The sequence below is a fragment of the Lynx rufus genome, unplaced genomic scaffold, assembly GCF_022079265.1.
Source record: "Lynx rufus isolate CCGP_SWC_20201006 ecotype Redwood Valley unplaced genomic scaffold, mLynRuf1.p SCAF_31, whole genome shotgun sequence".
Lineage (NCBI taxonomy): Eukaryota > Metazoa > Chordata > Mammalia > Carnivora > Felidae > Lynx > Lynx rufus.
The window spans coordinates 2,325,214-2,340,477 of NW_025814847.1; the positions used below are offsets into that span (position 1 = coordinate 2,325,214).

The following is a 15,264-nucleotide window of genomic DNA, read 5'->3' on the forward strand; positions in this document are numbered from 1 at the left end:
TCCCTCCCTCCTGCCCCCAGCCCAGCCCACAGCACAGAGAACCTGCTTCTGCCCCGCAGCCCCAGCACTGGCTTCCAGCCCTCTGATCATACCGTTACCTCACTGCAGAGTATTTTCACAAACATTTCAAATAAAAAAAAAATTTTTTTAATAAAGAGAGAGAGAGAATGGGGGAGGGGCAGAGAGAGGGGGAGACACAGAATCCCAAGCAGGCTCCAGGCTCCAAGCTGTCATCCCAGAGCCAGACGCGGGGCTCGAATTCACAGACCGCGAGATCATGACCTGAGCCCAAGTCGGACGCTCAACCGACTGAGCCACCCAGACGCCCCCCCCCCCCCCGGACATTTCAAATTAAACATCCCAAACCAAATTCTCAGTCTGTACTCCAACTCTGTTCCTTTCATATTCCTACCTCTCTTAGTTCATCGTAATTGCGACTGGGATTCCAGCTTCTCGGGACAAAAAAAACCCAGAGTGATTCCTAAATGTGTTTTGAACACGCACATTGCTACTTCCAACCTGGCCCCTGTTCCCACGTCTGTTTGCCACAAAACGGTCGGGATGATCCTCTGAAAAACAGTCCAGAGTCTATCTCTCCTCAGGTCAAAGCCTCCCCGCGGTTCCCGTCCTCGTCAGGGAAGGGAATCCGCCTCGGAGTCACCTGCAGTGCCAACAGGTATCTGGAGGCTCCCTCTGGCCACTCTCAGAGCAGAGATCTGCAGGGGACAACAGGGGACAAGAGGGGACCACAGGGCATTGGGAAGGAAGGCTTCACATCTGATCCTCACCTGCTTCCTTGCCTAAGTTTGAATTTCAACCTGTTGATACGTGTACTTTTATTGTCCAGGGAGGTTCTTGTGTGTGGATGGAAAAACTGAAATGCGCACCGGCTTTAGTGACAACATAAATACATCAAACTGTTTTCCCCAAACATTAAACCCTCTCAATCTTTCTATATTTAAGCATTAAATACACAACTAATTATGGAGCAGAAAATATGTGAAATTAGTAAAATTAATGAAACCCTAGGAAGGCAAATCCAAGAGGAAAATTGCCTAGGAGTTTCCATAAAATTGTGTTTGTGTGTTTCTCCTTTAATAAAATGGTAGCACTTCGATTTGTTATTTATACTTTCTTCTGTAATAAAAATGGAAGAAGGAAATCACTAAGAATAAAAATATGAGTAAGAACAAGGATTAAAGAAATGAAGACTCAGCTGAGTACACCCGAGAATAAAAATCGAATTATTTTACCAGGGGGGTTTCAAGTCTGTAACTGCCATACTGATTTTAATGTTTTTAATGAAATCATCATTCTTTAACTTGCGAGGAGCTATTACACTATCATTGTGGGGTATTTACTTAGTCTGTTAGCATTGGTTAAGTTTATACATTACAACATTCATTACAGTTATTATACAGAAGTTCCTAGTATTTAATATAACAGAAATTATAATTTAATAAAACATATTTAAAATAATATAATTAATAGATTTCAGAGATATCTAAAATATGTCTCCAGGGATATGAAAACTGGGTTTGAAGAGTTACTTCTCCTTTTTAAAATTTTGACTCAATCATCTTGTTGGAACACACTTCCCAACTTTCTTAATGCTTCGTTATTATGTGTGACCATCTACAATGATTAACTGTAGGACCCTTTTTCCACCTGGTTATTATGTGGCGATTATTATTGGTAAACAATCTTTCCTATATTTGATTTAGTGTATAGTTTTTCTGTGATAACCTGGCTTATTATGCCTTTTGTTCAGTCTTGCCTGTTTACGCAAATAGACATGCGCACAAATGAAACTATAATTAGTAGATATGCATGTATCTAACACTACCACTCATTAAAGTCAATAAAAGGTTAAATATATACTATAACATTCAAACATATTTCGCTTTGTAACTAAACACATTTTTAAAATTTATTTATTTTGAGAGAGAGAGAGCGTGCCCTAGCAGGGGAGGGGCAGAGAGAGAGAGGGAGAGGAGAATCCCAAGTCGACTCTGCATTGTCAACCCAGGGCCCAATGCAGGACTCAAACTCACAAACCCCTGGTATTGTGACCTGAGCAGAAACCAAGAGTTGGAGACTTAACTAACTGAGCCACCCAGGAGTCCCACTTTCATTTCACATTTTGAAAATCGTTGTTCTTCATTTAAAGAATATTGGTAGCCTACTTTTGTCTTGACACAGGAAATGGAAGTAACTACCTCTCCCATAGGAATTTCCTTTTTTTCCCCTTAAATGTAAAAATGGGTTCTGAGGCACATATGGCATTTCAGTGGTAAGCAAAGATGTCACTACTAATACATGGGCGATAGTTTTATTGTGATAGAGATTAAGAATACTTTCTACGTCTTCGAACGTACCGAGTTCACACTGAGTTTATGTGAATCCCCCGTAACCTATACGATTTCCTTCGCTGCGATGATGTAACTAGCCAATTTGGAACTATCAGCTGAGACAAAGAACTGGGAGGGAGTCATCGCCCTTGCCTCCACGTGGAACACCCCTCTGTACAGGCACCTGACAACTGGTTGGAGGCATTGGGTACCAGCAGCAGTGGAAGTCCCGAAGCTGTTCCAAGCAACCCCGTGGGCCACAGACAGTTAGCCAATGGGGGGCGTGAACTGGAGAGGGCAACTGGCTCGGTGCCACTTGGTAAGCAATGCTGAACAACGGTTTGTGAGCATGTGTGAGGCATACTTTCAATTAGTGCCAGTGCAGACAAGCAGACCAGGGTCACTGTGCTGTGAGTGGGTGTGCAAGTGGGCGCCATTTTGTAGTCATCCAATGTTGAGGCCACACACCACCTGTGCTTACGAGTTCATCTCCCTTTACCGAATAGCTGCTCTTCATTCATTCTGAACTCTCCGATGACTTTCAGTCCCGGTGGAGTGGCCTGTGAGGCCCCTTTATGATCTGACCCCAACTCACGGGCCTCACCTCCTGCCATGTTCCCCTATTTATTCCATCGTAGCCAGCCATGTGGGAGTTTCCAGAACACAGCCAGTACAACCCTGCTTTCGTCTCGTTCCTTTGCTTGGAATGAACGCGCTCCTCCCAGACACTGCGTGGCATGGTTCTTGTTCCTGTTTTAGGTCTTCTCCCCAAAGCCACCTTCTCAGAGCGGCCCATTCTGTCCACCATCTTTGCAATAGTAGCCCATTTTCCTCTTTGATTTCCTTCCCCGAATCAGTCTGGGATCCTACTAGATGTTGCTGTCTCCCGTGAAGTATTTTTATCCGCTTACTGTCTGCCTCCCAGCCCTCCACTCTCATGTATGTTCTAGGTGTAAGAGACCCTGTGTCTCTGCTGAATGTCATTACCTATCATGAAGTAGGCTTCCAATAATTATTTGTTGAATGTGGAGTATAGTGTTTAAGCATGGGTTTGGGAGCAGAACTTACAACGCTTACTAGTTATGTGACCTTTGTCTCCTCCCCTATAAAATGGGAAGAATGGGGACACCTGGGTGGCTCAGGTGGCTAAATGCCCGGCTCTGGCTCAGGTCATGATATCATGGCTCATGAGTGTGAGCCCCGCATGAGGCTCTCCACTGATGGTGCAGAGCTTGCTTTGGATCCTCTGTCTCCCCCTTTCTCTCTCTGTTCCCCAGCCCCAGCCCCCACTCTCTCTCTATTGCTCAAATATACATAAATAAATGTTACAAAATGATAACAAAATAAAACAAAATGGGAATGACGGTGTCTACCTGAGAATTGTCGTGAGGATTGCGTGAGTTAATATGTATAAAGCATGTAGGAGAGTGTCTTCTCTCCAGCGGGATCCATTTAAATGTTTATTATTTTTCAGTTTTAACCATACCATAAAATAGCTACTTCTCCTGTTCGCTGTAAGAATTGAGCTTATGGTCAGTGTGTGGTCATTATCGCATTATCAACAACGGGATTGTTAACTTACATTACATTTTGTTCACACTTGGACCAGGGTCATGGAAAGGGGAATGGCATGTAAGAGAAGTCATAAAGAAGGTTTTGCTGCCTCACTGTTCAGGAACAACGATGAGGCAAAGAGAAGAAAGTTTAGATCTTAGGAACCAATAAATCACGGGCCCATTTACAGAAGAAAGTGAGAGAGGGGGAGGAGTCAACAAAGAAAAGATCATAAACTAATTTTAATTCCTTAGGGGCAAAGGCTAAGTCCCCAAAATCTATAGGTCCCTCCTGTGGGTAACCCGAAGAAGCCTTCAACATGGCCTCTCCCCCAAACGCAGGCTCCAAAGCAGGTTGTGCACAAATATCTTTCTTCCCCCGCAGGGGATATTCTTGGAGCCTGGATCTCTGTCCCACTTTACCTCACTCCACCTAATCAAGTGGTGCACATGCTGAGCTTTGTCCATGCATTAGGTGAAAGATGGCAGACGGGCATCCTCTCAGTCATGGTTGGCCAAGGGCATATGACTCCTGAGCTCCGCCAGGCCTGGCCCAGCATGTACCGATCCCTCCCGTCCTACTGAAGCTCCAACAATCGCTAGCACTTCTGGAGAAGTCAGTAACAACCCAGAGTAGCGCCTTCATTTTCTTTTTTCAAAAGATCACCTAGTGTTTCTACTGCATTTGTGTACATAACAGAATACAGTAAGCTCTGGGTTTGTACCAACAGCAAAGCAGATTTCCTTCCTGGTTTCATAGCTCACGGGATGGAACGTGTTATCCTGAACTGTTGAAAACACCACCCTGGCCCTTTATAGAAATAAGCTTATGTTCCAGGGTTTCAGCCAGAATGACACGGTTAACAGTACTAGGTGACAACTCTCGTCTGGGGTGATTTAGTGGCACACTTTGGTCTTGGATACTAACTAGATCCTCACCCTGTGCTCAAATTCTATTAAACTACCCAGCCCAAAGGTCTACACCACAGGGATGACACAGAGATTTTCTGACAACCTCCTGAACCAATCCTTAAAACTTCCCTAAATCCTGGCATTTCTGGCCACGTTGAACCCACTTATGCCAATTTGGGGGAAGAGGATGCATGTGTATAGGTGGCCCAGATCCATCTTCTTTGGGGGTATATCTTGTGTCTCACCCAAATATACACTCACTTCTCAACTACAGTATCTTGTCAGAAGTAGAGCGAGGACATGTTAGGGTATCATGTTCAGGAACCCAGAGTTTCCTGAAAATTGCTGTGCTCCACAATCATCCTTCCCTAAGAGATTCCCTCAGCCTCACTACAATTCAGCAGCAGAGAAACCGAGAGCAAACCTTTGTGGTTAACGGGGGTCTTTGCCTACAGTATAAAGGACTCTGGCCAGATTTACTGATATCTCCTCCCTCCTTCCTTCCTTTCTATCGGCATTTTAGGGTCTAGCCACACTTATAAAGACAATAGCCTGAAAGAAAGAGAGAACTTCCAGTGACCGTATTGCCACAATATGTAATGTATCTTACCACGATATCAATTTGCACAATATCAATGATCAATCTGCATCCTTCAGCGACACCAGCACAATGGAAACATGTCAGTTCCTGAAAACCTATGGCCAAAATAGGGAACTGGCGTCTCTAAGATGTTTCCTGGAAAGCCAAAGTTTATACCATTTGTTCATTCAACAAAAATAATTTTAGTCGCCCACTATATGTCTAGCTACAATCTAGGCATTGTGACACACGTGTGATCAAGACAGATAATACACATGATGTCACAGTGCTCACATTTTAGATGGAAAGGACACTAAGTACCTAAAAGCAAATGAGAGAATTGCAGCCAACTCCAGTATTCAAAACAAATAAAGAACGTTCAACTAGAATGTGATGGAGATAGAGTGGCCACCTTGACCACACTGACCGCAGAAGTCCTCTCCATGAAGGCGATGCTTGAGCTCAGAGCCAACAGCTGTCCCAAAATCATCCGTAGGAGATCACGGTGAATGAAGAATGTCCCGGGTGGAGGAAAGAGTAACTATAACGGCCTTGGGCTGAGAAAAAGCTCGGCTCAAGGAAAGGACAGAAAGAAGAAATGTGTCACGGAGGCACAACACACAGTTGGGTGAAGATTGGGTGAGAGGCCAGGCAAGTTAGCTCGAGGCATCGTAGGAGTTCAAGAATTATTGTGACCACAAAATTAGAGTAGTGGGGAGTAGTCCTCCCAGATAGGAAACATCGGAAATACAGTAAGACCTTGGTTTGAGAGCATAATATGTTCCAGAAACATGCTTGTAATCCAAAGCGCTTGTATATCAAAGTGAATTTCAAGAACCAATGGCTCAGTTGTAATCATGTGACGTTGTGGCGTCCTGTACTATTCATATTGCAAGACATCACTCTTTTATCAAGTTAAACTTTATCAGAAATGTTTGCTCACCTTGTGGAACAAGTCACTAGCAATCCAAGATTTTACTGTATATTTATTTGCACCGTGCACTTGAGTTAGAAACTGACAAATCCTTACATGAGCCTCTTCATTTCAATAGAGGCCACCGCCTATGGCCTTCTGCCATGTGAGGGAACCTTGAAGTTCATCACAGAGGGCTCCAAACAGCCCTGTGAAATTCTGCCTTCCTCCCCAGACACTTTGTGTATAAGCCGTCTGAGCATGCGATGCAGAAGGTGATGGCCTGACCCTGAGACCTTGTTCATGCGTAAGAGTACAGCCTGGGCACAGGGTCACAGAACCCTGTCTCTTAACTTGAAAATGCCCCCATATAAAGAGAGACACGTGTCCACTAAGAAATCTGCACAATCTGCTCAATTACCTACGGGAAGGTGTCGGCCGGCCGGACAGCTGCGTGAACTCAGTGCCTGAACAGCTTCCCGCATCCCAACGGGCTCGGCCACAGGGGTCTCAAAGTAAGTAGATAATTTTAAAATCCGTATTTTAAAAAGTGAGGGGAAAACTATAAATAACGATGACAATAATTATAAACCAAACTAATAAAGAAAACTAAACACGTAGTGTCTGATCACTCTCTTCCTTCTCTACCTTGGCTCTGCCCATCCTCGGTCCCCATGTCCTCTTACTGACCGACCACTCAAAGTAGGAATTTCTTCCCTGGGTACATACAACACGAAGACACACGTAGTCACAACACAGTCTCCGAGAAATGGGAACGGCAGGCCAGCCCCGCCCTCATTCTGACGGGCGACATCTCCTGTGTTATTATTTTCTTGAAAAATCTCTGAAGACGCACAGACACCCCAATCACTGTGAAGTCTGGAGCCCTCGCCTGCCTCCCTCAGCTATGGTGCGAGACACAGGAAGACAGAAGGAGTTTTAATAAGAACACGGCCAGGCGATGCAGTGATGTCAACGGGGAATAGATTAAGAAAGCATCATTCAACTTGACAACGGATTCATTTCAATCAACATTTACTGACAAACATCTTGCTCTAAACCAGATACATGATTTGTGGGGCCAGTACAAAATGAAAATACAGTCTCTCCAAGTTTTACTAAGGATTTCAAGACTGCAACGCCCACGGAGCAGGCCCTGAATTTTGGTCACAGGTACCAGTACAAACACCTGTATCCTGCTTTCAAGCAACTGAGAAAAAAAAACAAAAAAACAGAAAAGCAAAAGCCTCAGTAATCACTGTTCAGAGCAGGAAGAGATGAACGTATTTGGGTCCATCTTTCCAATCTTGGAAGATCTTTCAATTGGGCAATCTAGGGAAACTTCTATGAGAAAGAAGCTTCTCAATTAGAGTTCAAAGAATCCAAAGCAATGAAGACACGGCCAATGAAGAAAAAGATATTGCTGGCAGACAGGAAAAAGCAAAACATAAAATAAAATAAAGATTTGTGAAGGGGTCAAGATGCCCGCCACAATAAGCCTTTTTTAATCAAAATTATGCTTTGTTTATAGGTATGAACCATGCATAAGAAGCAGCAGAAACGGGTTTTCTGTGGGAGGGAAAGCTAACGTTGCCAGAGTGGGTTTAGGCTTGCTTTCAGTTTCTTGAAAAGTCTGTTCTTGATCCAGGATTCCCGGGGCACGTGGAGCTGGCGTCCAGAAGTTCCGGGTCCCCAGGCGCTGGCCGCTGCGGCGGAGTCAGGACTGGGTGCACCGGGCGCCACGGCTTTCCCATTTGAGCTGTAGGACAGGAAGAGGGTATTGATCCCGATGAAGGGAAATCCGAGAGAAAGAGGGGAAGATGGGGGCAAGAAGAATGGGTTGACAAGAAGAGGACGAGACAGCAGGAGAAGAAGAGGTTCACCTGAGCTTTTTAAGCCGGGAGCACAGGACCAGCAGCAGGGGCAGGGTGACCAGCACGGCGAGACACGTCAGTGTCAACGGGGCCCATTCTCCACCTCGTTGGGGGTAAAACAAGGACGTCAGTCAGTCGCAGGCCTCGAGGTTCTCTATGCAGCGGCCACCGTGGATGCCACTCATTCCACGGGGCCGCGGGGGCGCGGTCCTTCCTGAAACTTCCCTCTGCATTTTCTGGAGCTCTCAACTCAGCTCCTCCTACGTCTGTGCCCCCACCGTCCTGCCACATCTCTTCCCCCAAATCGCCAGGTCCTTCTTTGTCTCTTTAGTGCCTCAAATTCTCTACTTCCATTTTGCTTGGAATTTAACAGCAGCCTTTCTCTGCCCGTGTTTGGATCCATCCTCCTGCTTCTGTTCTCTTGTGCGTGGCATCCCCACCTGTCTCCCAAGCACCTCACTCAGCGGCCCCAGGACCCGGGGACGACTGTCACTTCCCAGCCAGGCCCCGGCTCCTTCTCACCCCAGTGGATGATTATGTCCCGGCCTCCTAGGCTGCTGTGCTTGACTCGGCAAGACAGACCGGCCGCCTGCCCGGCCGCCACGTCCAGGGTCACCCGAAGATACCACGTGTCGTCAGCGTGGGGCAGGACGTCGCCTCGCCGGGTGCCCCGTTGCTCCTGGTCACCCCGCATCCACATGACCCACACGGGCTTCGGGTGGAAGCCGGACACATGGCACACAAGGAGCAGACGGCCAGGACCGGGACTGGGGCCAGTGGACAGCCAGGCCTCGGGCTTCACTAGAGAGAAGACAAGGAGACGTGGCTCTTAGGGGGCACCTGGGACCGAGCTGAGCGACTCAGTGGTCGTAGCAGGTGGACTGATCACTTCCTTCTCTCGTCTGGGAAACAACCTGAACCCCACATGGCCCACTCTCTAGCCTCTTGCCATACGTTTCGAAGGGACGGTAAAGAGTGCAAAGTCCCATAGGAAGCTCTAAGCGCTGGGGATGCTCACCTTGTCGTCCCAGCTCGGACTTCCCTGCTTCAAGGATTCCCGCCAGAAACCGGGGGCAGGTGTGGCTGAGAAGGCTCAGCACGATCTCCTTGATATCTCGGTAGCGGTTGAGCACGGCACAGACCTTCTGAGCCCGACTCCCCGCTCCTGGAGATGGCTGCCAGGAGTTTCCTTGGAAACTCAGGAAGTCTGAGCCTTGATAGGCCCCGTTGAAGAAGCTTCCCGAGGGCTTCCCAGCGCGCCATGTACAGCCAGCTAACACCTGGAGCTCGAAGGGGTCTGGGGGTGGACAAGGAGGACAGAACCTATGTGGAAAGCGTCCCAGGGAGGAAGCGTAAGCCGTCTAGAAGTAAAGGGATTCAAGGGAAGGGGAATCTGCTGGGGAATCAGTTGGGTCGGGGAAGGGAGGGCAGTCGTGGGAAGAAAACGTGAAGGTGAGAAGGTCTTGAGGAAGGACGAACATGCAGGTGCCTGATGGGAAGGTGCTGGAAGTTGGGGGCTGGGCTGGGAGGGCTCACTTGGAAGGGGTTAGATACACCCGGGCCTGGTGGACTCTCAGGCCAGAGAGAAAAGAGGGCAGAGTTCTGGCTGGGAAAGTCTTCTGAGGGTGGGGGGTGGGGATGGGAGGGGTGTAGGGCAGAAGATCACAAGGAGACAGCCATCCAAGGAAGCAGAACACAAAGGTGTGTGCGGTGGTGGGACGGGCTGTGTCCTTGCAAGGCGTCAGGTGCATATGCTGGGGGGGCACAGAAGGGAGAGCATGAGCCCCCCCACACCCCCCGGGGGAGGGGGCAGGGATAGGGAACAAGTCTGGAAGGTCGGAGGAGGTCGGAGCCCCTCTGCAAGGGGGCCGGAGCCTTGAGGCAAATCCCAGCTGGGAACCCCGAACTCACATTCAAACTGGAACTCGTGTGCAAAGGCCTGAACCTCAATGGTGAAGCCGTGGAAGTAGAGCCGGAACAGGCTCTGGAGGTTGTTCAGCTCCTGGGTGCTGAAGTTCCCCCGCGACCAGGGCCACAGGAAGCGGATGGTGTCCAAGGCCGTGTCCCAGCCGTGCGTCTGCACGTCGCCCAGCCAGCCCGAGCCCTGCGAGTGTGCCCAGCTGTGGTTGGCAAACGAGGAGGCCTGGAGTACGTGGAAGGACAGCGGCTCCTCTGCGGCCGGACCAGGGGGACGGGGGGCCTGGGACGCTGGGGATGCGGATGGGGATGGGGGGGAGGGATGGAGACCGTTGCACGGATGGCACGCACTCCCTTACCCCAGCCGCTCCCCGGGCCAGCCAGCCCTCCCCAAAACCAGAAGGAGAGAGCGAGGTGGGGCAACAGAAGGTGTCAGGAGCCAGCCTGGCACGCGACGCCCAGGGCATCTTGTGGGAGCACAAGCCCCACCCGCAGGGCCCCCCCGAAGGTCACCCTGCAGCCCCCGGGCCCCGGGATCTTCCCAGGGCCCTTCCTACCCCCGGTGGCTGCTGCATGGTGGAGAAGAAGTCCCTGGAAAGTCAGGAGCAGCGGGAGCAGCATTGCGGCGCGGAAGGAGAAGGATGCCTCAGCAGGACCCGGGTGGCGCTGCCCTCCAGGCCCTCCCGCCTTCATCTGACTTCCCCTGCCGCCCGCACAGGCAACCCTCACCCTCTGCCCACTTCCCTGTCAGAGAAACCCTCCCGCCTCCCCACTGTGGGCCCACGGGGCTCTCATTTCCCCTCCCTCTCTGCCACTCTCTGGCTTCCAGATTTTTCTCCCCGAGTTCCCCACCCCTGGGCACAGCCACCGTCACGGGACTCCAGGCTGCAGCCTGTGGTCCCGCTGGAGAACGTAGACCTTTCTGGCCTTGCAGAAACCCAGTCCACACTTGGGCTCTGTGTGTCCCCCCCCCCCACCCCTGTGGAGAGAGGGCATGGCAGGTGATCTGAGCGGCCGTGGCCTTCAGCCCCTTGTCCTGCGGCTGCAGCTTCTCCCTCTTCATGACCCCCGACCCCCATCTTCTATTAACCCCGGTTTCCCCTCTCCAGTCTGCTCTCGCCCCTCTTGCTGCCCTGCCCGCTCTCCCTTTCTGTCTCCACCTTCCGCTCTTCTCAAGCCACTGTCAGAAGACACAGGGCACCTCGGGTGCAGCTGTACCACCACCATGAAGAGGGGCATCAGTGCCAATGCAGGCGACCCAATAACCTAAGAGAAGGCCCTCGTGCTCAGCTTCCGCCATCAGACCATCGGTGGCTGTTGACGGGGGTCTGAGGGTGGGCTTGCCCTAGGCACTGGGGAGTGAGTGGGTCTGGAGGGAACACACAGGGGCCTTGGAGCCCTCCCACACTCCAGATTAGTCTACAGGTCTGTGGCAAGCCTCACTCTGGGTGTGAAGGGCTCTCAGCTCATGGCCTGGGAGCACTGGTGATCCCTGGGAGGAGTCTGACGAGAGCAGGGAAGGAACGCTAGGGGCCTGGCGTGTTACTGGGAGAATTGACTACCGTGTGCGGTCTCTGTTTTTGTTGCCTGCATTGATGTTTGCTGGGGCAGCCTGGAGGCAGTTGGAATTCTGTTCCTCTGTTTGGTTTTCCTATATTCGTCAACTGACTTTGTGTCAGAGCACAGCTGGGGCCAAGAAATGTGCCAGGCACAAAGATGTTGGAGATAGAAGTCCTTTGGAGGAAACAAAACAAACGCAACCTAAAAGCTCTACTTTTCTTATAGAGAGGACCAGAGAATAGTCGCCAATGATTGGAAAAGGCCCCCCACCCCCACACACACACCCTTTCATCCTGGTATTATTTCTGAATTCTAAGGGTGAAGAAAAATCTGGCAAAGTTTCAGACAAAATGCTTGCTACTTTCATAGAAGACTCGTCCTGGCTTCAGATACGTCACACGCAAGGCCACGGGGAAATACTTCAGAACTCTGAGGTAATAAGATCACCCAAAAGTTTTTTTTTTTTTACTGAGGTAAATTACCATTCTCTGACAAGGCCAAAGTTAACCCATATTTGAACACTCAAAAACGCAAAAAATATGCCACATACTCCTTTCATAAAACCAGTTGTCTGAGTAAAACCACAATCAACCTGAATGGAAAACCCAAGAAATCATGCAAGACATACCAGTGTCAAAGTGTGTTAAAAATATATACTGAACTTTAAATAATTGCTTAAAACGTGATTGCAAAACTTAACACCTCCGTGGAATATTTCAGAAAAAAAGTTGGTAATAATCAAAGGATCAAGTTCCATATTACCTCACCAAAACCGGGACAGAGAGATGAAAAGAAAGAGGGAAACAGGCTTATTTCAAATCATATCTTATTGGCCAAGAGCACAATGCAAAATGGAGTCAGAAAAGTTGGGGAAATCATGACATTTATGGGAAACTAGATTGCGTCGAGTGGCAGGGAGCACGAACTCTTAGCTCCTAGTCCCGAGACACTTAAAATGTTGAAAAAATGTATGTAAGGAGAAGACACATAAATCCATTATCATGCTGGAAAATGCTGAAAAGGCCCAGCTTCCGAAGAGAAACTTGAAAGTCCTTTGAAAAAGAAAGCAAGAGAAAGGGGTTCAACGTGCCAAGCCTAAGACACACGCGGAAGAAACACAACACACCTGGAAGAACGTGTCTGCAAAATGTGGTAACTAACACAGGACTTGATCGTACTTGACAGAGAATTCCTAACACCAGCTTTCTTGAGCCTTCCTGCTGGAGAAGCACTTGGTCGTAGGACAGTGACCCAGGACCTGCTCTCTTAGCAGAGCCACGTGTCTGCCCGGGGAGGCGCAGGGGCACCGCACAAGCTCTTTGGGGACAAGGGTAACTAGACCCCCCATCAGCAGCTCCTTTGTTCTTTCAAGAACCCCGAAGATCTGTTGCGTCACAAACGCAGCAAAGTGGAAATTGGTGGGGTGTAATCTGAGTAGCAGCCTCCTCGTTCTATGGAAAGTCAGGTGGATCTGACAAGTTCATTTTAAATTTTATCGTAGGGGTGTCTGGGTGGCTTAGCCGGGTAAGTGTCCCACCCTTGCTTTCAGCTCAGGTCATGATCTCACGGTTCGTGAGTTTGAGTCCCGCACTGGGATTCTCTTTCTCTCACTCTCTCTGCCCCTCCGTCTCCCCCACCCCCCACCGCCCCACCAAAATAAATAGACATTAAACAAATTTTAATACATTTTATCTTAAAAAATTGGGGCGCCTGGGTGGCGCAGTCGGTTAAGCGTCCGACTTCAGCCAGGTCACGATCTCGCGGTCCGGGAGTTCGAGCCCCGCGTCAGGCTCTGGGCTGATGGCTCAGAGCCTGGAGCCTGTTTCCGATTCTGTGTCTCCCTCTCTCTCTGCCCCTCCCCCGTTCATGCTCTGTCTCTCTCTGTCCCAAAAATAAATAAACGTTGAAAAAAAAATTTAAAAAAAAAATAAAAAATAAAAATGTAAGCTCCTAGGGGCACCTGGGTGGCTCAATCGATTAAACGGCCAACTTCGGCTCAGGTCATGATTTCACAGTTTGTGAGTTCGAGCCCCGCCTTGGGCTCTGTGCTGACAGCTCGGAGCCCGGAGCCTGCTTTGGATTCTGTGTCTCCCTCTCTCTCTGACCCTCCCCCACTCACACTCTGTGTGTGTGTGTCTCTCTCTCTCAAAAATAAAATAAACATTAAAAAAAATTTTTTTAAGTGTAAGAGCCTACATATTTCTGCTAAACAGTAATGAAGAGCGTATTTGCCTTACCACACAGTAGCACGTACTAGAAAGTTAGCGTCAACACAGATGTATAGAAACGTGTTCCATGAGACAGGTGGGTACTACAGCTTGGGCACCAAAGGGCAAAAGGAGCCAAGCCAGCAGTCGTTGGTTGGTAAGCCCCTATGACGTGTGCCTCACTGAAGATCTGTGTTGTTTCTCCAGCAAGGGAAGGATTTTGAATGCGACAGGGATGTGGTTGAATGGCATTTAGGAAAATTCCCTAAACCCCAATGAGAGTCACAGGAGAGTGTATCAGGGCCTGAGGCCACCACGATGGCAGAGGATGTCAGTGACACAGGCAGGAAGAGTGAGTATGGAGAGGCGTGGGGATAATAGAGATAGCCTGGGGGTGACAGGATTAACCAAACCGGGGATGTGATTGGGAGGAGGGAGATAGTGCCATTCACGAAGGCAGACGACGCAGGTGTGACGGACCATGTGGAGGTGCACAGTTCGGTCTGGGGCATGTGGAGACTGAGGCTCGGGACGCAGGTGCTGGGGTGGCTCACAGCGTGTGCCTTGTTGCACGGGGCGGTTTCGGACCTCACAAAACCTGCTGACCATGTGCCGCCATCCGAAGAGGTGTAGATGTCTAGAAATCTGTCCCTCTTTCAAATTATATCTTGAAGTTAAATTTAATGAGTGTTATTATCTGTGTCTTAGAAGATCTTTTAAGTCTTGGGGCGCCTGGATGGCTCAATCAGTCAAGCGGCCGACTTTGGCTCAGGTCAAGATCTCACACTTCCTGGGTTCGAGCCCCGCATCGAGCTCTATGCTGAAAGCTCGGAGCCTGGAGCCCGCTTCAGATTCTGTGTCTCCCCTCTCTCTGCCACTCCCCTGCTCACTCTCTCTCTCTCTCTCTCAAAAGTAAACATTAAAAAAAATTAAAAATAAAAAAAGAGCAGGAAAGCAAGTTATCACCTCCTTGTACTGGTAGAGTTTAGTGTGAATAAAAAGACTCATACAAATAAATCTACATCTGAGAGGTTAGAATGACATGCCAACCACCCGTGTTATGAGTAACTGTACTAATTTGAGGGATTTTAGGATCACTTACAAAGTAAAATGAAGCAAAAATAAGTTAGAGATAAAACAATTTCAATATCCCACTGGAACTCACAGTTATGATGAGGGAGCATAAGGCAAGCTGAGGGCAAAGCACAAGCTAGCCGCCCCCCCACCCCCAGGAGGGATTTGTGACATTCCTCAGGCTCTCCCAGCTGCCCAAGAACAAAGGAAAGGGGGGAAAATGGTTAGCTGACAGAGGCCATGGGGGACAGGAGTCTCCATCAGTTCCCAAATATCTTAGTAAATTACAAGAAAAAGGCGATCGTATCAATAGCCAAATCTCC

General features: G+C 49.0%; 1 protein-coding gene across 1 annotated transcript; it reads right to left on the minus strand.

The window, feature by feature from the left end:
• Nucleotides 1–7,327: 7,327 nt before the first annotated feature.
• On the minus strand, nt 7,328–10,793 carry LOC124521720 (T-cell surface glycoprotein CD1e, membrane-associated-like). The gene is made up of 6 exons (XM_047092793.1): nt 10,658–10,793; nt 10,095–10,391; nt 9,202–9,480; nt 8,706–8,984; nt 8,193–8,286; nt 7,328–8,068 (listed from the first exon to the last, which is right to left on the minus strand). The coding sequence occupies exons 1-6, from the start codon at nt 10,791–10,793 to the stop codon at nt 7,894–7,896; spliced, it is 1,260 nt and encodes a 419-aa protein (XP_046948749.1). The 3' UTR covers nt 7,328–7,893.
• Between the last annotated feature and the right edge of the window lie 4,471 nt (nt 10,794–15,264).

Bases quoted from the DNA above. Each gene is read 5' to 3' on its own strand.
- LOC124521720 (XM_047092793.1), bottom strand. From the start codon at position 10,793: ATGAAGGCGGGAGGGCCTGGAGGGCAGCGCCACCCGGGTCCTGCTGAG. The intron at 8,985-9,201 runs GTGAGCATCCCC...TCTTCTCTCTAG, and splicing joins GTCCGAGCTGGGACGACAAG to TGAAGCCCGAGGCCTGGCTG. The intron at 8,287-8,705 runs GTGAGAAGGAGC...ACCCCCAACGAG, and splicing joins GGACATAATCATCCACTGGG to GTGGAGAATGGGCCCCGTTG.